Here is a 27,671-nt window from a genome sequence, read left to right on the forward strand (position 1 = left end):
CTGCGTCTCATCTCCCACGCGGCTGTCGGTCCCTGCAGCAAGTTCGAAACAGCAACTCCGAGCATGGCTTGGGCCCTTGTCTCGCTATCAGCACGCCGCCGCCGCCGCCGAGGAGGAGCCTCAAGAAAGCGTTTTCGAGATGATATCAAGCGCCGTCCATAGCTCCTTGGCCAGGTCCAGGGTGCTCGTTGCATCGCAGGAATGCACGCCCAGAGCGTGGTGTTGTGGCCACAGTAAGTTGCGACACTGGGCCGCTAGGGTTACGGCATTCCAAGTCCTCTGCTCTGCTATCAACGGTACGGTCCGTGCGACCTTGATGATCGACCTCTAGGTCGATGCCTCGATGATCTACCGTCTCCATAAGTGGGAACCCGAACCTGGAGGAGAAACACCTCGACTGGACTGCGGATACTGTATCTATTCAATGTCTGGGCTTCCGTTCTTGGCCGAGTAGCCGGTCAGCTTTACAGTATTGCGTCTTTCCGTCGCTTCAGAAATCGAGGCTCTTGTGGGACGTGGAGGTCCTCCTTGCACTCCACTCGGACCTCATCGTCATAATGACATTCCGATTGCCCTGATTTCAATCCCACGTCGGAGACTCGGCCACCATGGCCAAGCCGACCACGAGCATTGGCAATTGGCAAGGAGCATGTCTGGATGACGGGTTGTCTGAAAGGCGTTCAGGGGCCGATGTGATGATGGCTGCCACGGCCAAATCTTCCGAGAAGCCGGTGTGCTGCCATCGTCAAGGTGGTGGCCACAGGGTAGCTCTTTGGAAGGCACCGTGGAATAACAACAGAAGCCCTACTTGTCCCTGATCCGAATTCCCATGACGGATGGCGGAAGTCTTTTGCCGTGGTGTTGTTGGTGGCACCAACAGCCATCCATTGATTTGCACGTTGGATTACCGGGATCTGAGAATTTTTGCATTCATACCTGGCATGTCTCCAGGGCAAACAAACAAGATACTCGTCGAGAAACCAACACGCTGACATCCATATCGCCTCTCGTCAACGCCATGTGTTTCCTCCCCTGGACCACATTGTGTCATGCTGTAGGGGTATCTCCCACCAACAACAGCTTGCTAACCGAGTTCGGGTCAACGGCCACGGCAGTCAAGCTTGCTCGCGACGATCCCGAGCTTTCCTAGTTGGTCTGTGAGTGAGGCAAGAGAAGCTATCACAGCGACCAGCGTCAATTGCCCTGTTTCAGTTACGCCATGTTGAAGAAGACAAGGACAGGGTTGCTGTCGATCCCAGCAACAGCAAAAAGCAAAGGTCAGAATACGTAACATCCAATCGATTGCGGGCTCTGTTGGCGACATGAGATGATGGCACTGGCAGTGAACACTGGGCTTGTTGGAGTTTGGCAGCCACCACCCACTGGGGCTCCTGCCCAGACCTCCATCCAAGTCCACCCCCTCACAACGAGAAAAATCCCCAGAATCTCTCCCCAGGATCCATCTCCCCATGGATCACAAACACCCCCCGGGGATCTTCGCGCACCCCCGGATTCATCGTGCTTGTCCTGAGCAACCTCTACACAAGGCCAAGGGGCTATCCATCCATCCATTGCTTGCTTATCTCTCTTATCAAGCATCCGGTCGTCGTTCATTCTCCAACTACCCGCCATGTCTTCAACCACCCACGTCGATACGAGTCACACAAGGCGCTTATCAGACCTTCTCTGGCGTCTCCGCCATCGTCTCCATCTTGCTCCATCTCTCGTCTCCCTGCCTGGCTTGGCTCTTGGTCATGGTGTTGTCTCGTTCCCTGCAACGTAACTCGGTCGGTTTCCGATAGCTTCTCTCGCCACACACGCACCTAGACCTAGGTACGCAGGAGTAGCAATGTCGGGGAAGCCAACTGGAACACTCAGCATCAAAGTCGAATCATTTTGGGTTGCCCTCGGACCTCTTGCGCCATGAACCATCAAGCACCAGCCATGAGCCACCATCAGACCGCCCTGGTCTGCCCCGGGTAGGTCATCCTGTTTCCTGACAGCCCCCCAGTGTTTCCAGAGGGGAAGTTCTGCTGTGAAACGCCCTGCAGGCGACCTCGACGGCCAATCCACGTTGACACCTGCTCCATGTCTTGTTCGCTATAGCCCATTGGCCACTGTGGCTTGCATCTGGCTTGCGTCTTGCAGGTTGCATTTGTCTCCGCAGACGCGGCTATGGATGCGGGCGCGGATGCGGATGCGATGTGGCTACTGTAGGGCCATCCTATCCCCGCCCTCGCAAAGGGTTAGCTACATCAAATTAGAGCAGCCTGACAGTAAACGAGCTGCCCGGAGACGAACAAGGTCGACCCAGGCGCCTCTCAAGTCGAGTGTTGGCGGCTGCCACGCACGAGGAGCTTGACCACCAGCCACGGTTGTCGACAGCCGAGATGCTGGATGCAACTCTCGGGTACGGTAACACGGTCTTGAAGAGCGCCTCTCATGCTGTGTGAGCTTGGCTGCGCCCTCGGAAATCGCCTTATCGGCCGCTACGATCACGATTCAAAGGGCTCCTCATCAATCTCAACTCATAGATTACGACGCACATAAGCCAAGTATTAACGGTATCCAAACACCGTCGATTTATATGGACACATCCTCTGTTCCACCTGTTTGCCCAGGTATCCAGTTGCTCTGGGCTAAACGTTGCAGTTACTTGGGCTTGGTTGGACTTGGCCCAGCCACAAGCACGCCTCTCATCTCTTCGCTGAACTATGGATGACGCCATCTGCTTCTCTTTTCGTGGAGCTGCTGGCATAGCTCGGGCGCTGTAGCTCGAGGCTTTCCGGGGGCTGTCGTTTCATGAGCGTCTGTGCGAGCGAATATTGATCTGTACAGGTTAATTGCCTCAGTTCTGGAGTTGCCGTTCACACAATTTGCACAGTACTTATTAGGTAAATATGAATATCCATGGTGTTGAGATATTTATGGATCGAACTAATCACCTATTGATGGGTCAGTTTCGGTCCTATCTCGCGCCGTCTACACAAGCACACAAGCTCGCTCACCATCCACGCAAGCCGCCTCGGATGAGCCTCGAAACCCACTCATGCCCGCTGTGGATATCTTGCTCGCCGTCTGCATCTCGAAACTCTGATGCGCAGGATGCACTTCTCGTCACAAACCGGTACACGACAAAGGACCCTGATCGGCATGCTGCACCTCCGTCACTTCCCACCTCAACACCATCTCGCCGTACACAACCCAGGTTTCCCGTTTCTGTTGATTGCACAGATACTGCTTGTTGAATGTACGGCAGTTTCGTAACGGGAGCGGCAGAGGCTGGCTGAACCTCGTGCTTACCGCTTGCCACTCTTTCAACACCAACCTTCCCGCGGAACCCGTCCGTTATAACGATGAGCTAACTCAAAGATCTAGACCCAAGTTCTTATCCAGATCGGCTGATATGGCCCGTGGTTGCTCTTGTCGTGTCCCCACCAAAGAGTAAGCTTCGGCTAGCTTCACTGGCGCGACGACTCGGGAGCGTCCCTGCTCACAACGAGAAAGGATCTCCGACGATTGCTACGCTGCATGCTGGCGGCAGATTCATGGTTCGTAAGAGTAGCATCACCTGGCAGCGAACCCAGGCCCTCGCACTTTTGCGTACTGCCCACTGGCAACGCATCGCGAGCTCCCACGACCTGCACAAATACAGGGATCTTCTGATGCCTTATGTTTTAAACAACGGGGGCGTGGAGGATGTCGCAAGGGTCCTCAGGTTGACCGGTGATGAATGTTACCCCCCAAATGCTAATCTCAGGATGCCAGGCAAGACAAGCTTTCCATCCGCGGTCTATCATCATCTTGGTTCAGCCAGTACCTGAACTTGGAGTTGCGATGTAGCGTCTCACTGTCGCCGTTATCTCGCCGGCTGCCTGGAGAGGTCTTGATCATTATGACATGAAACTGGGGAGCCTCTGCAGCAAGTTGTGTTCAAGGGCATGAAGCAAGTTTTCTGGTGTATCTCTCCTGTTTGGCTGTCCTATCACATTTGGTTGCTGGATTACACCTCTCTCCCTGCTCTTGGTCTTTTCTCTTGAATTCTGGTCTTTTCTCTGTAACCCCATCTTCTCTCTCCGTTGACTACCTATCATTGTCGCCCTTACACCTTTCACCTCCCCTAGCCCTATAAGACATCCAACTAAGAACTCAAAACACAGGGACCAGTGCCGATTCGATCGGGCCAATCGTGTCTTCCCCTCACCCCTCGTTGGTCAGCAGCCGTCAACTGGAGTTGCTTGTCATCAGCCATCGGATCGGCCGAGACGGAGGACTCAACAAGTCGCAAGTCCGTCGGTCCGAGACTATTGGAACTTGTGCGTGCGTGCGTCTCCAACGACAAGAGAGAAAGAGAGTCTTGGCAACTCGTGGCTCTTCAATGGCTCCTGTGCTGCCTGTTGCGGCTTCTGCAACCAGTTCTCGATTCTTCCTAGTATTGTGGCTCCCTTGCTGGGGTTGAGCCAACGGACCCAGGTATATCGACGGAACGGGTTCTCTGGCATGTGAATTATCAACTTTCAACCTGTCACCAGCATATCCAAATTGCAGGGGCCAACTTACGAGTTGGACTATCACGAGCGTTCCAGATGTGGAAGCTCGTGGATGGCTCATGGGGATTTTTCCTCTTTCCCGACTTGGCGCAAAGCACGCATCTTCTTGCGACATCTAGTCCCCTCTGCTATCATCTTGATCGACCGTCTTGTTGCTATCTTTACGCCTGCAATAGCTGGGCTGCAACCCTCTCGGTTGCGAGTGTGTTTACTAGCTCATCGACTTGCATCCTCAGCCTCCTACTCGACTATCCACTTTGCTTCATCTCAAGAGGCTCTCCACACCCTATTCGCTCCAAGCCCCGGCTTCCGCCGTGCTGCAGCAGATCATAAATGGAGATGGCCCCTGGTGCAGATATGCGATGTGTGATGTGCGCTGCATGTCAACCAGGCAGCGGATGATCTCCTTCAGCCTCCTCTGGTGGCTGCCCCAAGTAGCCCGTTGCTGTGGTCATGTCTCGGGTCATGGGTGTTTGATATCCCAGTCCCTGGAGCTGGACATCAACTCGAAGGAACGGCATCGTGCTTCCTTGTCCATACTGATTCACATAAGCGATTGAGGCCCCGCAACGGCCCGCCTCAGAGGGATCAAGGGGTAATGGTGACCGTGGTGGGTTGCACTTTTTCCATGTCAATTGCTCGAATACGGATGGCCTCGCAGTCACCGAGAATCCGGAGCCTCGCCGAGGTCTTGGAGAGAACAAACAATTGCCAACCGAAATGAGTATCGTTATTCTCGCCACCGGGTTGAATCTTTTCGGAGTGAGTACCGTTTTCTCAATCCATCGCCGTCTCGCTTCGAGCCGGGGCCTATCATGAATGTCGGCACGGATCATGAGTTCAGTGACCTGGCGCGAAGGACGACTTTCGGGCCTCAGCGCCTGTGAAATATGACCATGCTCCCCTCTGGAGTTTTGCTCCGGCCGCGAAAAGAGACGCTGAACGGCCCCCCACCCTGAGCATGGGTGCTGATATCCTTGCTCGATGGAGCCGTTAGCTGCGGAAGCGGCATGGAATGGCATCCGTGGCTGAAGGGTCCTGCTCTGCCGTCGAGCCGACGTGACTTGTCGAAGGAAGAATTAGTGCTCATTTGATTGACGGTAATTGTCTGCGGCCTCAAGATATGGAAAAGATGGTGGGAGCATGTGGCCTGGAGAGGATTGTTTATCATTCACCTATTCACCACAAGCACGCAGTTGGAGGCATGATCTCTCACCGCGCTGTCACAAAATGGCTGAAGCGCATCGATCGGTTAGGGGAACTTGCGTGGGATGGCAGCACTCTTCTCCATGGTTGCTGCGTGGAGGGTTACGAGACACCACACCGAGGTTGCCCGGGCTGAAGAAACCCTGGACTCGGAGAGCAGGGAAATGGGAGCATGGGAACAGAACAGGCGTCGAAAGAAGGATCCCGAACATCTCGGCATAGGTAGGTACCAACGTCAGTCAAACCCGTCATGGGCTCAGCCGCCTGTATCATGGCACGACATTGACACGATGCAGCCACATCAAGAAGCTCGTGGGCGCTACCGTTGGAATCGGCAAGCCACGCGCAGTAACGGCGCAAACATTTCTTTTTCCTTGTCTCATTGTCTCGTCTCGCTGTCTCAAGCAATCGGTTACCTTTCCCATTCCCCATGGGCCATCCCCGACTTGATTTAGGCACAGACAGTATTACTTCCCAGTTCCACAGCAGGGGAGAGCATGGCAGGGCAGGGCGCGTCAGCTCCAATGCATGCAAGACGCAGTCGAGCAGGCCGACTGTCCAACGGCGCTGCGGTGCGACCGAGCTCATGCGTGGAATCCAGGCCGGTGCTTCGTCTTGGTGTTTGCATATGTTGGTGGATGAGGACCTGGAGGGGTGCTTCTGAGTTGTCCTTGTCGAGACGTCCATCCACTGATATTGCTCCCCCATCCCAGGGCTTTGGGGTCGGCCACGCCTTTGACTCAGAAGAGGGTGTCGAGGCTGCATCTCTGGTGGTGGGCACCCGTGAGCATCCGTGGGCCACAGCACGTCCTGGGCGAACCAACCGTCCCACGAGCAGGGGGAGGGATGGATGGAGGGGAGGGGCGTGCCGCGACCTGGCATCTGCTGTTCGTATCGTATCGCATCGTCGATCTGCCAGAAAGTCCCGGGCGGCTTCTCGACGTGCGTTGACCGGCTGCATGCGAGGCTGTTGTTAGTTAGTGCCTTGCCTTGCCTTGTCCTGCGCTCTGCTCTGCTCTGCTCTGCTTTGCTTTGCATTGAGTCGCTCAGACGAGGCCAGACAGGATCAGGGTCGGGGTCGCCCGAGAGAGCCCCACGGGCCGTTATCGCGGCTATCATTCAAGCGTCATCGTGCCTGAACTGGAGGCGGGGAGAAACCTCCCGGACAGACGAGGGGCAAGATATCGAGCGATAAAGAAGCGCTTACAGTACGCACTTGGTCTTGACGGAATACGGCCCCGTTGGAATGCGACCCTGCTCACTACCTAGGGACGCAACGAGCGTCGCATCGGCCCAGGGCTCGCCTCGCCTGTTTTGACTTTTTCTTTTTGTCTCCCTTCTCAATCGTGTCGGGTCGTGTCGTCTCATCTCATCCCACGCACGGAGAGACCGTCTCGAGAACGCTCCGGCCGCCCGCCAGCCGGGACCCGAGATCAACCGGGGCTATCTAGGCCCTGGCGGCGAAGGCCACCTCGCGCGGCAGCCGGAACGAGGCGCAAAACATGCGTTTCGCAGGCGCGACGTCGCGGACGTCGTAGATAAGCACCTCACCTTCTTTCTCAGCATCGCCTGGCTTGAGCATGACGCCGATCTCCTTGTGTATCCGCTCACAAATGTCCTTGAGCGGCGTGTCGTCGTCCGTCTTGGCCGAGAAGCAGTGGGCGTGGACAATGGGGAGCTTGGTCTCGGTGTGCGGCTCAAAGAGGTCCTCGTGGCCGTGGTACAGGCCACGGTAGTTGTGGAGGAACTCGATGGCCGACGCCGGGAGGTTCATGACGAAATGGGAGATGGTCGGAGGCACGGGCACCCGGACTGGCTCCGGGGGCGGCGCTGTAGACTTCCTTGGTGGCCTCGGTGGCTTGATGACGGCACAATCACCTCGTTTGGATGCCTCAAGGACCAGGTCTGCGGATGTGCGGATGAAGTCATGCCCATCATAGTTGAAGGGCTTGACGAATTCCGAGACCTAGAATCAAGTGTCAGCAACCAACTATCAAGGCCCAGGAAGAGGACTGGAAGGGTGTCTACCTTGTTCTTCTGGATCGCATCCTCGAGATAGCGATGACTCTCGGGGTTCTTGTCGTTGGCCCAGACGAAGACACCCTTCTTACCAGCGGGCACGGCGAACGGTCCAATGCCGGCCATGACATCTGCCACAACCTCCCCAGGTTTGAACAAGCTTGTGATTCTCTTGTGCTCTGTATCAAGCTTGCTGTTCCAGTATACTTTGGAGTAGTCGAACCTGAAGGTACAGCCAGCCTCGCTCACCTCGACGTTCATGTCGTCAGGCCCGCCAAGGACCTCGTAAGCAAAGGTTCGAAACTCATTCTCCGAGCCGACATTATCGGTCTTGTTGATGACGGTCTTGATGTGGGGGTTCTTGTCTAGAAGTACCTGGGCGATGATGTTCTTGTACGGTAGGTACTGGTCCCGGATGTTGAGATGGGCTGTACGTGTTAGGATATGACTTGACGTCTCGAGACGGATATCAACTTACCAACATGCCCTACCGTGTTAAAACCACTTGGAATCTCGCCGTGAAGTTCCTCTGGGAGGATAGACTTTATTACATCCACTTTGTTTGTTCTGTTAGTCTTTTGGCCGTTGAGTGACGCACGTCTGAGTCACATACAGTAGTTCCAGAAATCATAGGTAATTTCAAGATCGTAGGGAACAACCTTGAGCTCTCCAAGTCTAGATGCTTCTTGAAGAGTCGGACTCCACGTCTCTGGCGCTGTATCATTTTGTAAGTGATTGCATCCGACATTGGGGAAGTCAACTCGACTCACAGGCAGGCTTGATCTGAGGAGACAGCACAATGCACTTTCTCCCCTGAGAAGCAAGCGACGGATCCGGATCAGGCAGGATAGGGTTGAACCTCTCCATGAACAAGACCTCTTGGGTCTTTTCAAGCTCCTTGCGATACTTGGAGAGCAGACGGTTCTCCGAGATGGACGCGGCGGCTGCGTTGAGCGTCTTTGCAAAGACCGACCTGTCTAGCGTCTTTGCCGCGCGTGCGGCGGGGGCTCTGAACAGGTTCATGTCTCTCAGCTGCGAGTTCTTCTGTTAAATAATTTATCTCATTAGTCTTTGCCCTCTTTATACAAAAAATATTACTTTCTGTTGGACTAACATCCATGGTTGATATATCCGTTGGGTTTGGGCGAAAAGCACTGACTGAGACAAGGGTGCTGAGGCTGAGATGAGTTTTAGGGCTTGGGTAAGGCTTAGGTTTGGGGAAGGGGGTTGTGCACCGCCACAAGGAAACGCCACATTTCTTGATGGGCCTGCGCAAGGCTGGGAGTGATGTCACGACTTTCAGCGTTGATGAATTCGAATTAGACGGTATCCTCACCACAACCATTCTTTCACTCGATGATTCAAGTATAAGCTCTACGTATACTACAGAATTACCATTTCAAGTTCGCACTCGTAGACGCATCATGTCAAAGAAACGAACCCTTGATGCCTTCTTCAGCCCTGTAGTCAAGAAGCCCCGGAATGAGACCAATGTCAACAGTGAGCAGACTGTCGAAGAAGTGGGCACATCCAAGGCTATATCTCATATTGACCAATTCTAACATATGATGTAGGTTACTTATTCAAAACACCGGCAGTATCCTCATCCCATCAAAAACTTGCCAACTTCTATTAGCAACGAGCTGGTCACTCTGCCAGCTCGACCCGGACGGGAGATCAATGACCAGCCCGACCTGGACCTACTATACTTTGAGCCGTTTATCCCGGGCCATGTTTCTAGGAAGCTGTTTGAGTTCCTCCGCGCAGAACTGCCTTTTTACAGAGTTGAATACAAGATTAAGCGCGGTGGCATAGAGACTCAAATCCGAACTCCAAGGTAACAAGACGGCATCAGCCTGGGCCCCAAGACATCACACTGACTTATATATCTCAAGATGGACAACAGTCTTTGGCATCGACGAAACATCAAAGTTCAACGACAAGGGTGAGCCAATCGACGCCAGCACCGGCTCCAGAGCGTCGGACAAGCGATACGACAGGTATCCGCCCCGACGCATACCGGGATGCCTCGATGAGCTCCGCCGGCGCACCGAGGCGGCCACGGGCTGCCAGTACAACTTTTGTCTCGTCAACTACTACGCTTCAGGAGCGGACAGCATCAGCTTCCACAGTGACGACGAGCAGTTCCTGGGCCGCGACCCCGCCATTGCCTCATTTTCTTTGGGAGCCCGGCGAGACTTTCTCATGAAGCACAAGCCGCCGTGTCCAGACGCCCCTCCTCAGGAGTCGAAACCCCTGAAACTACCTTTAGGCAGTGGTGACATGGTGTTGATGAGAGGCAGGACACAGTCTAACTGGTTGCACTCGATCCCGAAACGGACGGGCAAGAATGAACAGGACGGAGGGAGGATTAATATCACCTTTCGGAGAGCCATGGTCAAAGGTGGAACAGAAAATTACTACAACTACAATGTGGGAACAGGACCAGTGTACAGATGGAATGGGGAATCTCGTGAGATGCTGGTATGGAAACCATGAGCCTTGGTTTGGAATAAGAACGATGTAGTATGATGAAAACGACAAAGAAACATTAACTGGTAAGCCTCTATTTACCGCGGCGCATCTGGGCTCCGCCGTAATGTTGCAGGGCCTTGAGGAACACCTGGTAACCGACCCTCTCGTTATCCTGTAGACAGAAGATCTCGGTCAACCTGATCTGCCAGGGAGGGTAGCCTGAGAGCTCGAGGTAAGGCCCAAAGGTGATTAGGAGATCCGGCTCAGCCATGATGCCCTCGGACAGCTCGGCGTCGATCAGCTCCATCGAGATGTCCCTTGGAGAGAGCTTTCCCTTCTGGGACATCTCGGCCAGGGTGCGGGTGAGATCGACCATGGACTCGCGTCCATCCTGCTGCGAGATGAGGTGTAGTCGCAGATGCGACTTGGGGCTCTCGCCAAGAGTGGTCGGGAAGTCTTCCTTGTGAGGTGACGTAACAGTGAGGCTGGGGTGCTCAGGGCCAAAGTAGAAGGTGAACTTTTGGCTGACGGCGTCATATACCCGGGGCATGTGCTTCTTGAGGATTCCTACGTAACGTAAGCATGTATGAAGAGAAGTTGGAACCGTGAATACAAACCTGTCTTCTCATAGACCGAGAACATGGGAATCTCAGCACACGCGCACCATGTCGCAATCTCGGCCACTTCATCAAGAAGTCGGTCGAGGTCGGCCTTTGTCCGGTGGTTCTCCTCCAACTTGAGAATAACACTCAGATGCTTGGGCATCTTCTTCAGTGCCATGACGTCCTTCTTGATGTACTGGGGTGTGCCGTGGTGGTACTTGAGAACGGACGAGGTCTGGTAGCAGACCACATTCCACATCTGTCGGGTCTTGATGTAGAGGGAGAAGATTCCGTGCATGACGGCAAAGATGAGGATATGGATTTGGTTCAGGACAAAACGACGGAGTCCTAACCGAGACCTGCGCTGTGTTCGCGAACCGCCAGAGATAGTAGGCGGGGGATCGTTGGGCGTTGGGAGATAGGACTAGGTCTAGTTAGCACCAGGTCCAGGCATATGAGCGCAAGTGCCGCGCATACCTTGAGCATCCTCTGCCTCTCCTGCTCGGACAATAGCGTGTGGTCCTTCTGATCGTCGGCCCTGTAGGCCTGGCGATCGCGGGCGGTCATCATGGGCATGGTGTAGTCGGCGCAGCCTCGAGAGGCTGTCTAACGGGATTGGCGATGGCTTGTGGTGTTTGGAGGTTCAGGTATAAACCAGAGAACTAGAGGTCGTAGGAAAGGCTCAGGATCTAGGATTGCGACCGCGAGGCGACCGAGGGATGGTGCCGCTTATAAAGGAGCTTGGACGAGCGAGCGAGCGAACGAGTGTGGGCAGACGTGTCTCTGTCTTGGTATCAAAAAGCTCCAGCTGCCAGGGAATTAATGAATGGATTGTGGCGGTGCAGCCATGGGTTACGCATTGACTCCACTTGCCGAGCTCCTTGGCGTGTTCCTCAGCCACATTACGCAGGGCTGTCGTGGCATGTGCTTGTTGTACCTGTGGCTCAGCTCAGCTCAAACGTTGGCGGCAGGTACAGTACGACGGGAGCTTAGTACCAGCGCGGGGCTGGGGCAGGTACGTACCTTGCGCATGAGCCCCAGCCAAGCAAGCTCAACTCAACTCCAGACAGCAAGGCAAGCATCCATTCGCCATGACCATGAATGTTCCATGATCAACTTTTTGGACATCGACCACGCGTCTTCGCGATCACGACGACCTTGCCTTCCATCGATCGAGCCCACAAATCAACGGTCGATTGCCCCTCCCCACATGTAGCGCCTCTGCCTCGTTCAGCGTCACCAGCTTAGGTTCCCACCATGGAGCGGTCCGCTTCGGGCCCAAAGAGTCTCTTCCCCAAGGGGCCGAGCTTCACCCTCGATGACTTCTCCAGTAAAGAATTCATCGTCCGCGACTTCGTCGATAGCCTTGCAGAGAGCGCCGTACCTACGAACCGCCGATCTGGCGGCAACACCCAGGCACCTTTCGATCCCAAGCCCCTGATCCGTACATTCGAGAGTAAGATGTCGCCGGGTTACACGCATACATTGTCGAGGAACCGGCCATGCTGACCTGGTGCCCCAGATGCCCTCGATCAACTTGGCTCTCTTGGAGCTGAGCTCCAGGACAAAGAGTCGGAGCTCATGTCACAAGTGCGCCGTGCAGAGGTCGCTCACGATTCAACCCTCGACACACTAGGTCGGAAGCTCGATGAGTCCATGCGGGCCTTTGAACAGCTTGACCTCTCCCTCAGTCAAGACCACCGCCGTGGCAGGGGGCATACAGGGGGCAACATAGCCGTCCAAATAGGCGAGAAGCTGGAGGATCTGGACAAGAAGCGACGGCGCGCCAACGATGCAATGTTTCTGATCACCTGCTGGACCGAGGTCAGCGAGACTGGGAAGTTGACTTCACTTCAAGACGTGCAGAGGCAGGGCGGCTCCGAGAATAAGGTGCGCTGCGCAGTCATTGTGCGGCAGCTGATGCGCATCAGCCAGCGACTCGACCCGGCATCGTGGGGTCAGACCAACGGCCACAGCCCCCGGACCGGCGTTACAAACGGCGTTGTGGGAAACAACAGGTCGCACAATACCAGAGAGGTTCTCGAGAAGTTCTGTGAGACGCTGGAGCAGGAGCTTCTGCAGCAGTTTGAGAACAGCAGCAAGAGAGGCAACTACGAAGACATGATGGAGTGCGCAAAGGTTCTCTACGACTTCAACGGAGGCGCTAGTGTCATTGCAACCTTTGTCAACCAGCACGCCTTCTTCCTCGACCGCGACCAACTTCTGGCAGATGAGGTCGCCATGGACGGCGAGACGTGGGAGCAGCTTGCGGACCCCGACTCAGAGCCCCCGACGGTTGAGCCCAGCTTACAGAACCTGGTGGATGAGGTCAAGATCGTCATGCAGGACGAATCCAACCAGATCAAGCTGGCCTTCCCCTACTACGAAACCGTGCTTATCAAGTTCATCCAGCGAATATTTCAACAGTCAATCCAACAGAGGCTCGAGATGGTGCTGGATGAGACTGACAAGATCTCGTCTCTGGCGTTTTTGAGAGCATTGCACTCGTCGAGGAGTTACATTGGATCTCTGGTCGAAGACCTCAAGTCACACGGCTTGACTGAGCATCCAGAACCTTGCTCTGCTCAAATATCACAGACACTCGACCAGCAGATGGAAGAACTATTTGTGCCATATCTGGTTGGAAACTCGTATATCGACCGCGAAAGGAAGAGTCTTGAGGAAATGTACAGCTCTTTGCTGTTCAAGTTTAGTATTTATCACTCACGGCGCAAGAAGGCGCCCACCGGCTTCATGGCCTCGCTCGCCCAACAGGGCACGCAGCTGATTGCATCCGCAAAGGACGCCTACCTCGAGCGTCTCGACTCGTCGGAGCTCACGCCCACACAGAAGCGCATGATGCTGCGCGTTGCCGGTGTACAGGACAAGGACAAGGACAACAAGAACGAGATTGAGGTCTCAGAGGAAGACGGTGCCCTGAGCATCCCTAACGCAAAGCGTATGCTCAAGTGGCTGGCCGAGAGCGTCCAACGCACACTGGAGCTTGGCTCCCAGACCGAGACTCCCAAGGACGTCAATGTTCTCCTTAACTTGCTTCTGACGAGCATGGGCCAGGTCTACATCGAGACGGCACTGGATGCTGCCCTCGACCAGGTCTCGGTGCTGGAGTACGCAAAGACCGAGCCCGACCTGTCCTACTTGCCAGGACTACAACCGGCCGTCACCATCACGAGTCTCATGGATCGGTTCATCACAGTGGTTCTCATCCGCCTAGCCGAGTCAAACACAACAGTCAGGAGGAGTATGGAAGCGCAAAAGAAGGTAGCGATTGATAACATTGAAAAGAAGACCAACAACGTCATGAAGGGCACCATCGACGTCGTGGCCAACTGGGTGACCAAGTCGCTGGGCGGCCAGAAGAAGCAGGACTTCCGGCCCAGGGACGGCGAGCTGGATTCTCTGCAGACGGCGACTTGCCTGAGCATCTGCACATTCCTGGCCCGCGCTCAGCGGCTCGCCCGCCAAGCCGTCGACGGCCAGAACGCTGAAAAGTTCTTTAGCGAGCTGGCCCTGGTGATCCTGAAGCTGCTGTTTGAGCACTTCAAGAAGTTCCAGGTCAACGCGACTGGCGGTCTCATGGTGGCGCAGGATATTGCAAAGTACGTCTCGACGATGCGTGAGTGGCCGCTGACCAAGGAGGTCGGCTCCACTGTCGAGATGCTCACCGAGATCGGTTCCCTCTTTATCGTTGGACCTGAGGCGCTCCGTGAAAAGTACCGCACCCTGGCCACGGTGGGCACAAGGGGCAAGCTGTCCAGGGCCGACTTCCGGGCCTTTGTCCAGAGGCGTGACGACTCGGGGACCGTGGCTATCCAAAGCGTTCTATCTGGTCTTTGAGCGTCGGTTCGAGAGTGTAAGAGGTGGAGCTCTGTGTAGCCTTGTAGTAGAGGGTGTGTTTTTATGTAGCATTCATGAGATACCATGCTTGGTCGTTTGAAAGATGCAATTCATCGTGCATGACTCATGAGGATGGTGACGGGCGTTTCTGAATCCTCATAGGTCTCGTCTGAGGCCACCAGTTCTCCCCGTCTTCTCATCAATCTTGTCATCGAGAAAGTCCATGATCTCGCATGTATTCGTCAGCTTCATGAGCTCTGCACGCTCCTTTTTATCCAGGAGACATGACTTGTCAGGACCCATCCCGGGTGCAGTCATCTCGATGATGTGGTGCTGCACCAGCTTGAAGGGGAGTGGTGCACGGGCAACGTTGCACATGAAGGTCTCGATGGCCTCCCAGGGGCAGGCCTCGTGACCGGCGAACATGGCTGGGTTGGCGAGCAGGCCGCGGGCGGACATGAAGCCGGAGAGGTGGGTGTTGCTCGGCTTTGGCAGGTTGACGGCCGAGTTGGTGTCGTTGAGGACCAGCTTGTCCAAGGACGGCAAGGGGGCGTCGTTGTTGGTGGTGATTGTGGGCTGGAAAGGGAGCGTGCTGAGGTCAAAGACGTCTCCTGACAGGAGGATCGGGAGCGTGCCAGCATACTTCTCCGTCAGGATCTCGAGTGCCTCGGTTCTAATTGGGACGGTGGATGGCGTTGATCTTGTCCTTGGGTGGATAGTAACCCAGTCAACTAGGCGGTTCTGAGGATGTCCTATCACGGTGTCGAGGAAGTCCATGGTCTGCCTATACTCGAATGAGTCACAATATCTTGCCAGTGAAGGGGAACTTACCTCAGATCCTTATGTATCCTAATCTTGACACTCACGCTCCGGCCCTTGGAGTTTTCCATATCGGCCTCGAGGCCAACACCCCATCCGTCACTGGCCAGGCGCTGTCGAGTCTCGACAACCATGTCGCGGACCAACTCGCGATGGTTCATCAGGGCGGCGCCCAACTTCTCAGCGCAGGCCCAGGACTGTGGACACCCGCAGTTGAGGTCGACGCCCTGAACGTCGGGCGCAACGAGGGCAGATGCTCGAGCTAGCTCGAGGGGGACGTTGGCTCCGAACTGCACAATGGTTGCAGGCTGGTTGGGTTTGCTGGAGATGGTCAAGTCTGGTTTCACCGATTAGTTTCTGCGCATCTCCGTGTGTGGCGGATTGAAAATTACCGCTATCTCGAGCAAAGCTATTACGATTGAACTCCTTGGCCAGAACCATGGGAGTCCAGCAGAGGTCGACGCCATACTTGTGAACTGTCTGTCTGAAGGCGAGCTATTTCTGGTGAGCAGATGAGGGAAGAGGAGGCTTGATTGTCTGCAGTCTACCTTTCCGTACCGCACCATAGGCGCAAGAGCATATAGAAAACGGTCCTGTTTCCGAGTGACATCGAATATCTTGAGGGGGCTGTCGAGGTGTTAGCAAAGCGTACCCTAGATGTGTTGATTTTGTGTGAGCCTACTGGGAAGAGACCCCCGTATCGCCGCCTATAGACATTTTGCAAGAAGGTGCTTCAGGATAAATGTTGGTATTGGTAGTGAGAAGCGTTCGTTTAGTGATGGGGTTTATTGAGTCCCGCTTTGTGGTGTGGCGAGTTGAGATGGACATTGAATTATACACACCAAGTAGAGGTTTTTTGTGAGCAATGGGCCCACGTGATTGGACCCAACCATCAACCATAAGCTACCTGCTCATGAAGAGGTAGTTCAATTCACACCTTCAACAACAAAAACATGGACCATGATGAAATAGGGGTAGTTATTTTACATATATACCTCAACATGCTCACGAAGCTGTGCCCAAAGCCTCACGGGCATCCACAAACTCCTCAGACTCTCTCCCGAACAGGCTATCTGCGTCTCCTTCAACCTCCTGAACCTCCCACTCACCCAGCAACCTCTCCCTTTCCAAAATCACAACCTCGAGCCACTTCTTCTCAGCTGCCATCCGTCTCATCATCTCCGCCTCCTTCTCTTTGTAAGAATCGCTCAATCTGTGCTTGGCACTGTACATGAGCTCCTCGCGGAATGTCCTATTATCCTCGAGTGAAGCTTCATACTTCTTCAGCTCCCCAGCTTTCCACTTCTGCCACGAGTGGTGCTTCTGGTCCATGCGCTTCTTCAGGGCTAGCATGGAAGCCTCGATCTCCTGTTCTCCGTCCTTCTTGTCCTTCCAGTATTCTTGAAGTCGCTCGTGGTAGGCCTCCTCGATCTTGCTCTCCTCGGCTGCTCGGATCTGAAAGTCCTTGTTAAGCGTGTACTCCTTCTCAGCTATCTTTGTCCTCATGAGGGACTCCAAATCAGACCTCTCGGTTTCGTGCTTCTTTGAGAGCTCTTCCTTTGCAGCCCTGGTTTCGATGACCAACTCCTCAGCCTCCTTTTCTTGATCGACATCAACCAACACTTGCTGCAAATCGTGCAAATCGTTAAGTAAAACACGCAACTCTTGATACTTGATTTCAATATCCCTGCGGCGGATACTCTCTTGCCGGACTCTTTCCTCAAGTTCGCGTTGCCGACGCTCTTCTTCCAGCCTCTCCTGCTCCTGACGCAGTAGTTCTGCCTTGAGGGCTTCTTCTCGTTCAAACTCCTCAATCTGAAGTAGAATTTGGCGCAACTCTTCGGCTTCAGCCACTTCTTTGGCTCTTCTCTCAGCACGTCGAGCTGCTGCACCGTCCTTGTGTGCAGTGAGCTGCTCCATCGTGCAGCCGCATGTCCGCCATCGCCGGCAACAGACATAGCAGAATTGAGTACCGCATCGGCAAGTCATGTGTTGGCAAGCCTCCCTGTGCTCTACCAGGGCGTTGCAGTTGAAGCATCTTTTCCATCCTTCCTCTTCAGCCAAGAGATTGGTAAGGTTCATGTCATTGTCCTGCGGGCATTCCTCTCCTCCGTGAGCGGGAGCACGGCATATCGTGCATGTCACATGAGAATTATCGCAGACTCCTTGGCGTCTACTGGCATCGATGCGCTTGGGACTGATCCAGAGGCTGCAGCTTGGGCTGCTGCAGTAAACACGTTCGCTGACGGGGATCTCCCACTCCTTGGATCGGTCGTCAAATGTCTTCTTGAGGTCGGTCGGGATGAACCGCAGGATCGTCTTGAAAGGGATCTCGTTTAAGCAGCACTTTGGAGGCCATTGCTGCTCATTTTGACACGCAGCAGTAATGAGCCGGACAAAACAATCATGGCAGTAGCTGTGACATGTTACCCTGATGACGTCCTTGGGGTGGAAGTCATCGAGGCAGGACACGCACTCGCTGGAGGATGTTAGTTATGACGACACTACAACCGGACTCCCAACTTACACCTCTTCCTCAGGGTTCGGCTTTTTTAAGCGACCGAATCGACTAGAGAATGGCCCTGGCGACTCAACCTGCTCTCGTAATGCCCCGAGAGCTGCCCCAGTGGCACTGCTTTCACCCTTCTCATGCCTCCGTTGGAATAATCGACGGAGCGCAAACAGACGCTTCTTGTTGGCCTTTGCTTTCGTGATGGCTTCGGGTGTGTTTGTGGTTACAGGTGTGCCGACTTGACATATGATAGAGACCAGTGGAGTAGTAACCGGTTGAGCAGAAGTGTCGGCTGGAATAATGATGGGCAGATATGGCTCCTTGCCCTTGCCCTTGTCTTCCTCGGCCAGCCTCCGTTGCTCCTCAGCTTCTTGCTTTTGGCGATCTTCCTCGAGGTTACTAGCCTTGACATTCTCGAGTGACGTCCAAAGAATATCAAGCAGAACTTGAGATGTGATATTGGGGGCCTTTCTGAGTGCAGCTGGAGGGTCGTATTTATGCCAATCGATATCAGCGACGTCGATCTCTGAGAGGTTCTTTGCCGACCAGGAAACAGGCGGCTCGCGGTCCTTCCAAGCAGTTTGAATCTCATCAAGTGTTTCAAAAGGGTTGTCGTAGAAGTCAATGTAGTCTTCAGGCCCAAAGGACCCTGGCATGAGCTGCTGATCACGCCTCAGACCGATCATGGTTGTCGGCGCCTGTTTGGCCAACAACACAAGTAGGCAAACACGGAGATGCCCCCGCAGGCATACAAAGGGGATGCCTTGGCGATAGACAAAAAGGGCGAGAGTTTGCGGGTGCTGATAACAAGGAGGAGCAGCACCACTTGTACGAGGCGACCAAAGGTGTCAACAACAACTGCTCATGCGACAGGAAGCTATATAAAGAAGCAAAGGTCCAGGAGTGCCTTGGGCCTGCAGGCCTTCGGTCAAGATGGCAGGACTGTTGGCGTCCCAATCGAGTCTGGTCGAGCTCGGGTTGGTTGGCTTCAGTGTAAGAGCACGGAAGCCCCAGGCGGATCGGCGTTCCCAAAGGCCTGACAGTGGAGAAGACGCTGCAGACAACAGTTGACTAGCAGACCAGGCAGCATGTTGAGCACAGAATCAGCCCCGGAGGCGCTGTCCCAGACATGACGGCGAGGTGCTGGAATGCCTTGGGATGGAGCTTGGTCCTGGCAAGGCCAAGGCCTGGATAGGACTGGGCCAATGGTATCTCGCATGTGGTAGCACGCCCGCATTTGCCTGGTAATTCATGGACAGCTCCCGCACAGGCGGGCAAAGCGGCACGAGCTGGGGCGGAGTCTCAGCTCTGTATCTAGCGCGAGCAGGGGGAGCGCGTGGTCTGAAGCGATCGTCGGGGGTGTGAGGCAGTGCTACTGATGATTGCTGATGATGGAAGTGGAAGAGGATGAGATGACAGAGGACGTTCCCTGTGGAGTGACCTGGAGGTTTAGTGGTTAACAATGGAGGCACCTGGGGCTCAGCACACTCACTGGCTCTACAGGGGCTCATCATATCTATTCCGTCAAATGTTGTACCAATTCCGCTCTTTTGACACTTCTTAGGCTTGGGGCCCAAAGGTGAAAGTTGTTATTATTATATCCTTATTATTGCTACCGGAGAACATCTTTTCCCGTCGTTGTAGAGCAAAGTCATCGGATATGCTGCAACTTGACGCTTGGCCGAAAGTCCCCGGTCCCACATTGACGGGACGGGAATGATTTCAACGTCGGGCCGGGGAACTTTTCTACTTTGACTCAATTACATCAGCATCCTTCATTGACAACCGCAATACTACCTGACAGCTCCAATTGAACATCAATTCTTGGCCCATACAATCATTCCAAATGGCTCGTCTCTCAGGATTGCAAAAGGAGGTCCTGGCCCTCTACCGTAACTGCCTCCGGGAGAGCCGCAAGAAGCCACAGGCCACTCGTCCACACTTCGAGAACTTTGCCAGGTTTGCCCACTCCATGCCTCAATCAAGTCATGTTCAAGGGGTGTCTAACAATACATGCTACAAGAAATGAATTTGCAAGGAACCTGAAAATTGACAAGCGCGACTTTGCCGCCATCGAGTTTCTCTTGCGGAAGGGAAGACGTCAACTCGAGGTCTACGCTTCTCCTGGCATCAAGGATGTTAGGTAAACTGTCTCACCGACCTACCTACCTTTCAAGAAGCAGTGCCTTGCTGTCCACTTGGGAAACTGTGGCTGGACTTAGCAAAGAAGCTCCTGCCATGGAACCTTCTCTCTTCCTTCCCGAGCGGGTCTACGGGAACACCGTTCTGCCATCGCTTCACACTTCTCTCTCCCCTCTCCCCAACTTCTTCAACTACACGCTTGTATCATGACACAGAAATTCGATTCTATCTCGACTCTTTTCCATTTTGAATACCCTCCCTTGGAACGCATTATCCCGCCCGCCCCAAGATGGTCACGTTAGCATCTAACCCCAACTCGCACACCTCTTTATCGCCCTCTAGTACACGTGCTGTTCGCGCTTTCAGGCTTGGCTCCCTGGACACGGCAAGCTCTCGAACTCATGTGGTAGGACTACCACGACGTCCTCTACATGCACAGCTGCGAGGCCCTCGAAACCGATATCGAGCCAGTTCTGCGCCTGCTCATCAGATCCCCCCTTTGGTTTATCAGTATGGCAACACTGAGAGCGTGGAGACCATGCAAAAAGCTGCATCCAAATACAATTCGAGCCAACCCACTAAGAACATGAACTCGAATATCGATCCGACAGCCAAATCTGGCATTGAACCTCAACATCAGTCTCCCTCTCCCCGCACCTCATCCTCGGTCCAATGCTCTCCTTCAACTTTCAAACCCTCTCCAAAACCTGACCCACCGCTCAAAGAGATATCCAACATTACAGATTCTACGCGGCGGGCAACTCCTGCACCAGCAACACCTAAACAGAACATGTCCGATCCTAGCTTCAGCGACCAACCACACAACCAGTCCCACGCCAAGTTACCCCTGAAAAAAGCTATCCCCCAACTTCCCACTGGAGATGCAACCTGTGAGGCTTCAACCCCGAGACCACTTGAAATAAACCACCAGCTGGTAGAAGCCATCTCGAGGAACATTGCGCAGCAATTGCAGATGTTATCAATCAAGAACGAAGACCAACTTGAGCAGCATGGCTCAAAAAGAGCCGGGTCGCCAGTCACAGATGATTGTGATAACGAGTCCAGGACTCCAAGTCAAAGGGAGGCTCTTGATCGTTTCACCCAGGAACTTCACCGCTACGCCGAGCAGTCTGGAGCCAAGAACAAGTTGCCGGTCTTTACACCAACACCTCACTCGGGTGCAACGGTTCATACAGTATCCGCCCTTCTTCCCTTTCGTTCCGAGTTCACAGCCGCTAGTCTCGCTGTCACGTCCAAAGACCAAGCAGGGCCATTTTCTTCTCCAACCAAAAGGGGCAGAACTCAAGCTGCCAAAACTCGACCGTTGCGATTTCACTCCAAGCGGCCGCATCCTGGTCAACTGGATAGGAACGAAGGGTGCCAGAGCTCGAGCGCAGAAATCTCATTCACTGCCGCTCCAGATATGGATGACTGGAGATATGCCTTGGTAGATCAGGTTCCACCACAAGGGCATATAAGTTCCCCTGATGAGCAGGTTCCTGAGTCTCCTTGTGTTCCTTGCCTTCCAAACGATAGCAGCCAGTGGAGAGATTAGAAATGCTTTCAGCTTGCACAAAAACCGAAACCGCGGCCTGAGGACCATGCTCTAAGCAACAAGACACAGCCACTCTTGACTGGGCCCAAGTCCAAGATGCCCAAGGTTCAAGCAAAGGCTTTTCCAGAATGGCGCAACATGGCACCTCGGGATGACAAGGTGCTCAAGTATCGAAAAAATGACAGGATACAGGCAACGGTGCCAGCCAGCTTGGCTGGTCAAACAGTGAAAGAGAAGCAACATCCGAGGCCAGCCTTTTTCTCAGGGCCAAAGAACAAGGTCCAACCAGTCAGGCCTCTCCTACAACAACTAGCCAAAGACCAGGGTACCAGTGCTGGACCAATTCAACCTTCAAGATGCCGACCTCCCGAGGAGCCAAATCAGCCTAAGCTCGTTCACCCTTCTCCTAGGCGCTATCAAAGCTTTCCTCCTGCACTTCTCGCTCCGCCACCATCCCAGATGACAGGAGTTTTCAAACCCCTGCCTGATCTGCCATCACCAGATGGATCTCCGGCACCTTTCTGGGATGCTTGCAGGCTGCGTGTTGGGGCTGCCTTCGCAGAGGCAACAAAAGGGCAAGCCAATGAGGAATGTGCCAGCCCATCACCAACCCAGGAAAGGCACGGCGTCTCCCCCATAATTGCAAGTCATGTCACCCTATGCTCTCGGGAGTTTGCTAGCCAAAGGATTGCTCGACCAAACGTGCCTCAGAGGACATCATCCATGCGAAGCCTCCGTATAGCGAATCGGGGGTACGACCAAGGCGAAATTATTGATCGTGATGTTCTGAGAGGCCTTCATATTGCGGCTTCGGCGGCGTGCAATGAGCAGATTGATGCCTTTATTCGCGAACAAACCGGCTTACACATTCGGCGGTTTCTAGCTGACCTGATGCCGCTTGAAAACCTGGGCGATGAGCCGCTACGGGAAGTCAAGGTAAAGCGGACGAGAAGACGACAGGCAGAGTTGAGGTTGGCTAAGCGGCGAGTACGGATGTCTCGACAATTGAGAGAAAGGGACGTGTGTGGGCTTGATGGAGTTGATGCCGTTACGTGTGGTAGGACTTGACCATGTATTATTAGTTGACGATTCTTGTATACTTGATGCCAATGCTTTAATAGACCATGATGAAAGGCCATGATGCATCTTCACATCAATAAACAATGTTTCCTTTGAGCCTAGTTAATCCATGAGCTGCTCTACAGGGGTTGGTTGTTTGGGTTTACGCTTTCCCCGCACTGGGTCAGCCTTGATGATAACTCAGCCACGATGACACCTGTGCCTTATCTTCATACTGATGATATTTCTGCCTGGAAACTGATTGCTTTGCTCAATATCCTTCACCGCAGTGACTGAAAATGAATGCGCCCTGGCTTTCCTCTGACGAAATTCAGGCTCTTCGTGCCAATTTCAGTCAGACCGAGGACCAGGATGATCATTTCCTTCGCTGCTGGTCCAAGCAGACATGTCACAATTGCCTCGCAGCCTCGCAATGCAGCTGGTGTCCGTTTGTAGGTTTTCCTCTCCTTCGATCTATTCTCACCCAGCCTGCCTCGAGGCGACCTACTAGGGACTCCTCGCTCATCAAGTTGGTAGTCGTGGTCCTGTGTTCCAAATTCTCACAAAATCCCCCTCCTGGCCCCAGCGTATGACGAGAATGTGTGTCCACACTGGGCCGAGCGATGGGAGCTACGAACACGACCTCTGGGATGTCAGGTCTCATCGATAACGAGCATTACCTCCATCGTCTCCATCACATCTACTCTCGTCTTTGTCCTCCTGGTCTTTCTCATCGTGAAGGGCGTTCGCTGGTGCCGCCATTATCACAAGACGCATCCTAGATGGTGGCGGCAGCTGCACAGGTATCGCTGGTACAGGATCCTGACACTAAGAGAGGGCGAGTACGAGCCCTTGCTGCCGGGGAGTTGGCCGGGGAATCCGGGCGACGGGAGTCCCTAGGAGATGGCTTCTGCGAGACGAGCTCCCGTGCAGCTACGAAAGTCTTTGGCAGATCATCACGTCACAGATACGGGTGCACGGGGCGAGCTTCCATGCAATTTGACGTGCATGATATCCTTCAACCAGAGCTGACGGGAGGGATGATGGCCACTTCGTCTGCTTCCTGGATCACGGTGTCGTCGACGCCTTCCTCGCTGGACAGTTCTACATAATCGAGGTTGACCGTAACGAGGCACGAGTCAAGGATCTTGCTCTTCATGCCAGGGTACCTCGACTCCAGCTCTGCAAAGAGCTGCTTCAGTGACATGGCTGCGGGCAGCGCATCATAGTCCTTGCCCGTGAAAGAGCTGGCAGTCGCAAAGTAGAGGACGTTGAAGTGGCCAGGCGGAGGCTTGGGTGCCGATGCCATTGTGGAAGTTGATGTGCCTATGTACGCTTTGGATATGTTAGCCGACTGTAAAAGATCATGAAGTTCGACAACATTTTGGGTGGAAGGAGTTTGGGTCAGAGATCTTGGTGATAAAAGGTACATCAATGTGTATTCAGGTAATACATGCTTTTAAAGCATCATTCCAAAGAGGTGTGTATGTGAAAGAAGACAAGCTGACTTACCAATTGAGTTGTGGGAGTTGTAGAAGGAAGTTTGCGTTCCCTGAGAATGATGAAGAGAAAGAAAATGTTTTGGCCGCCCCGCCCAATTTGAGGTTGGACGTGTTCACGTGACCCGATCTCACAGTGAAGCGAAATTGAAGAATGACGATGTCAGCCCCATAACGAGCAGACGCAGTTCCTATGGCAATGTCAACAGTCATAAAAGACAATGCGATAAACGTAGTCGTAACACGTGTCGATTTGGAAAGACAAAGTGCTGCCTTGATGTCTCGAGGACGGGGGCGGGACGTGAAAGAGCCCAAAAATAATTCACTTTTCGTAGTAGTCGGATTCCATGCTGCAGAAGAATTGCTCTGGATTTCGCGATGCCAGATCCGTGACTCCTTCTAACAAATGAAACTGGAGTGCGGGTGACGCAGCCCCAGGCAATGTCCCAGTACAAGGCGCGCCCGCCTTATAGCATGCAAAGACCATCCATCCGTCGTCCGTCCAAGAAACCACCCTTGTTGCTCCCCAGAACGCACATTTATCGCAACCGCCGGGCCTCACGCTCGGACTCGAGCAGGCAGAGGATGTCGTCCTCACGGACTGAGTTTGTATGTCAGCACCAACACTATTCACTGGCTTCCCTCCGAGTCGCCCTCATCCGGGGAGGAAGGGTGCTTTGTTGTATATCGTACCTGGGCCCTTGACGTTTCGGATGATCGATCGGGACTGGTCGTCCATGAACTCGACGCGGACCTGAGTCACACCACCACGAGAACCTAGCCAGCATGTCAGATTGGGGTTCCGTCGATGTAAAATATTTCGAAGTTGTGTTTTCTTTGCATCAAATTCGAGATCGTGGGGACGCACCGGTTCGGCCGAGGACTCGGGTAACCTTGACGAGCTTGACGGGCTGCTTGGAGGCGTCCATTTTTTTCGACCTGGGGGGAAATGTGAGCTGAGGGGATTCGCGCGCGTGGGATCGAGGGGGATTGTCGCCGTACTGTGAGGAATTTGGTGGATAGGCTGTGGTCGCGGACGTGAGCTGGAGATTGGGGCTTGATTGGGGGGTGAACTTTTTGGTGAGTTTGTCAGGGTTTTCGTGTGCTCAAGCCCTTACCCCACCACAGCAGCCGAAGCGGCCAGCGGTTGGCTCTGGGGTTTGGACTAACTATTATCCGAGAGCTCCGAGCTTTGGGCGGAATCGTGAGATAGCACCAGCCACTGTGGCGTTGACTGCCTTCTGGAGCATCTTACACAGGTTCTACGACACATCCTGCTACGCAGCCTGGCAGCTTCTAGGCAATTGTTAGACGAACTTCATTAATATGACTCTGCTCATCTATCACAAGATTGTTTAATAGGGTATCTGACCAATGCATCATTATTCATAAATCCTCCATCCTCTCCTCAAGGTCCTTCACCCACTCCTCCATGACTTTCTTGTTGTTCTCGATGGAAACACTGCCCTCTTTCATGGCAGCCTCAATCTTGACAAGTCCCTCATTCCACTGCTTCAACTCAGCAGCCATCTCTGTCTGCTGTTGTTCGATACGGCTCAACGTATCGCTTGCTGTCGCGGCATCCGCGTGGATTGCTCTCAGAGATCGCAATCGATCCAGAAGAGGCGGCAGAATAGGGGTTAGATTCTCAATCGTAGGCAAGATGCCGTAGAGGGCGTTGATCTTGGCTTCCTGCTCGGATTCTTCGGCTGGGGCCGTTGGGGCGCCCCGGCCAAGTTCTTCCCTTAGGGACTTGGCCTTCTCTCGAGAGTCATTGAGCTTCTCTTGTTCCTGAATCAGGGTGCGCACTCGTCGACTTATAGTGTCGAGGTTGGCTGTAGAGGCCTCGGCAAGTGTAGAAATCTGCTTGTTCATAGAATCCAGCGTAGGCAGAATGGCTCGGGGAAGTCCATTAACGTCAGCTTCTGGCATCAGCGAGGCGTTAATTCCCAAGCCCTTCTCCAACATCAACAGCCGACGGTCAAAGTCGGCTGCCTTGGCGAGAGCGTGGCTTTGCTCATATGTCGGTGCGTATGTCACAGTGTACGTGGCGTCGTCTCCTGCCGGTACATCAGGCTTCTCTTCCTGGCTCGTAGGTGGAACTGCCTTGGAGGCTTGGGCAGTAACCCGACGTCCTGTAGGTTTGGATATCTCATCCAGGACTTGGCTCAGAGATACCAGTCTGTCGTCGCCTTTGGCAGCGTCGTCGTCTGCTTGCGCTGAGGCTTCCGTTTTTCGCTTCGCGTATTCGTCCTTTGCCTCCTCCACTTCACGCTTGAGGCGAGCAATGCGCCGTTCCAAGCTCTCGTCATCGTCATCGTCGGAAAGGTCGCCCAGCTCTTCGGTGCCGTCCTGGAGAATGCGCTGTCTTCGACTGGAAGCCTTGTATGACTTTCGTTTCCCATCAACTCTGTCCGAAAAGTCCACGCCGTTTGCGTCAACGTTTGCGGGTAGAAAGCGGGAGCGGGCTTCGTTTATTCGTAAACGGGATCGAGAGATGCCAGGGGTATCGTCTTCCACATCGTAGAATTCATCATCAGATTGGGTTCGAGCGGCGGTGGTCTATAGCTTATGAGGGCAAGATCAGACAGAAGAGAGGATAGATGAGCTCACGGGAACCGTAGAGTTGTCGTCTGTGAGCTCAGGGGTTTCGTAGATATCTGGAGCGGAATCCTAGCCAGCAGTTAGAAAGCGAAGCAGCTGGTGGTAGTTCTAGGAGCTCACCAAATCTGGAAGGGCCGCATACTTCCGGTTCAGGGCCATTGTCAGAAAATGGAGCGCGTAAGTGACGTTCTCAGCTTCAAAGCTGTCGGCAAGACAGATGTGCAGGCCAGTTTTCTCAAGATGCGACCCAGGTCCAAAGGGTCATGTCAAAGGCCAGGTGCTGGAGGTCGCGCAGTCAACGAACGGGCAATGAAACGGCCCGGAAATTCCCCCTTTCAGATTGGAGCACGCACCTGCATCAATGAGAGCTGCCCGGCCGGGGCCCGGGCGTCCATGCCCGTAGAAGCGGGCTCCCCGCGCCCTGAACCCCAGCGACTTTAGCGCACCTACAGCGCTAATGTCAGCTGCTCAGCGGGTGCTTGCAGTGCCCAAGCTTCTCATCATTTGACAACTGGCAGGAAGCTGCCGGGTACGGAGCGGGGGTTTGAATTGCCTGGACCGCGTGTGTACGCGTTTGGCCGGCAAACCAACTTGAACCTCTCTTGTCAATGAACCATGCACCTCAACGCCATGAGTGAATGAGCCCCCTGCAATTCAAGTCTTCGCCCATCAGTTCGCTTTGCTTCCTGCTTGCCTTGCTCTTTCCCATCTCACCTTTGCTCTTCTGCAAGGACTCTAGACTGCGCTTTTCTTCTCGTGCATTTCGCAGAA

General features: G+C 54.0%; 7 protein-coding genes and 1 pseudogene across 8 annotated transcripts, besides 1 other annotated feature; 3 read left to right on the top strand and 5 right to left on the bottom strand.

The window, feature by feature from the left end:
• Positions 1-7,203: 7,203 nt before the first annotated feature.
• On the bottom strand, positions 7,204-8,895 carry NCS57_00059100 (TRNA (guanine(37)-N1)-methyltransferase; the record flags this gene model as incomplete). The annotated part of the gene is made up of 6 exons (XM_053050675.1): positions 7,204-7,722; positions 7,785-8,203; positions 8,254-8,331; positions 8,389-8,490; positions 8,546-8,819; positions 8,890-8,895. The coding sequence occupies 6 exons, from the start codon at positions 8,893-8,895 to the stop codon at positions 7,204-7,206; spliced, it is 1,398 nt and encodes a 465-aa protein (XP_052919190.1).
• Positions 8,896-9,199: 304 nt separating this feature from the next.
• On the top strand, positions 9,200-10,274 carry NCS57_00059200 (Fe2OG dioxygenase domain-containing protein; the record flags this gene model as incomplete). Its single annotated transcript, XM_053050676.1, has 3 exons — positions 9,200-9,295; positions 9,350-9,612; positions 9,671-10,274. The coding sequence occupies 3 exons, from the start codon at positions 9,200-9,202 to the stop codon at positions 10,272-10,274; spliced, it is 963 nt and encodes a 320-aa protein (XP_052919191.1).
• Positions 10,275-10,341: 67 nt separating this feature from the next.
• NCS57_00059300 (Ditrans,polycis-polyprenyl diphosphate synthase ((2E,6E)-farnesyldiphosphate specific)) lies at positions 10,342-11,428 on the bottom strand (the record flags this gene model as incomplete). Its single annotated transcript, XM_053050677.1, has 3 exons — positions 10,342-10,817; positions 10,868-11,276; positions 11,330-11,428. 3 exons carry the CDS (start codon positions 11,426-11,428, stop codon positions 10,342-10,344), a joined length of 984 nt encoding a protein of 327 aa, XP_052919192.1.
• A 672-nt stretch (positions 11,429-12,100) lies between these two features.
• NCS57_00059400 lies at positions 12,101-14,710 on the top strand (annotated as a pseudogene). The gene is made up of 2 exons: positions 12,101-12,308; positions 12,375-14,710.
• Positions 12,101-14,710: a sequence feature.
• Positions 14,711-14,866: 156 nt separating this feature from the next.
• Positions 14,867-18,727, bottom strand: NCS57_00059500 (RING-type domain-containing protein; the record flags this gene model as incomplete). Its single annotated transcript, XM_053050678.1, has 6 exons — positions 14,867-15,494; positions 15,542-15,866; positions 15,922-16,024; positions 16,078-16,156; positions 16,539-18,008; positions 18,057-18,727. The coding sequence occupies 6 exons, from the start codon at positions 18,725-18,727 to the stop codon at positions 14,867-14,869; spliced, it is 3,276 nt and encodes a 1,091-aa protein (XP_052919193.1).
• A 1,160-nt stretch (positions 18,728-19,887) lies between these two features.
• On the top strand, positions 19,888-20,188 carry NCS57_00059600 (Complex1-LYR-dom domain-containing protein; the record flags this gene model as incomplete). Its single annotated transcript, XM_053050679.1, has 2 exons — positions 19,888-20,000; positions 20,065-20,188. The coding sequence occupies 2 exons, from the start codon at positions 19,888-19,890 to the stop codon at positions 20,186-20,188; spliced, it is 237 nt and encodes a 78-aa protein (XP_052919194.1).
• A 3,627-nt stretch (positions 20,189-23,815) lies between these two features.
• Positions 23,816-24,509, bottom strand: NCS57_00059700 (Molybdopterin synthase sulfur carrier subunit; the record flags this gene model as incomplete). The annotated part of the gene is made up of 3 exons (XM_053050680.1): positions 23,816-24,132; positions 24,310-24,349; positions 24,432-24,509. 3 exons carry the CDS (start codon positions 24,507-24,509, stop codon positions 23,816-23,818), a joined length of 435 nt encoding a protein of 144 aa, XP_052919195.1.
• Positions 24,510-24,835: 326 nt separating this feature from the next.
• On the bottom strand, positions 24,836-27,134 carry NCS57_00059800 (uncharacterized protein; the record flags this gene model as incomplete). The annotated part of the gene is made up of 7 exons (XM_053050681.1): positions 27,021-27,134; positions 26,910-26,969; positions 25,723-26,858; positions 25,299-25,352; positions 25,165-25,235; positions 24,990-25,073; positions 24,836-24,897 (listed from the first exon to the last, which is right to left on the bottom strand). Exons 1-7 carry the CDS (start codon positions 27,057-27,059, stop codon positions 24,836-24,838), a joined length of 1,506 nt encoding a protein of 501 aa, XP_052919196.1. The 5' UTR covers positions 27,060-27,134.
• Between the last annotated feature and the right edge of the window lie 537 nt (positions 27,135-27,671).

The sequence above is a fragment of the Fusarium keratoplasticum genome, chromosome 1 (assembly GCF_025433545.1).
Source record: "Fusarium keratoplasticum isolate Fu6.1 chromosome 1, whole genome shotgun sequence".
NCBI classification, from domain to species: domain Eukaryota; kingdom Fungi; phylum Ascomycota; class Sordariomycetes; order Hypocreales; family Nectriaceae; genus Fusarium; species Fusarium keratoplasticum.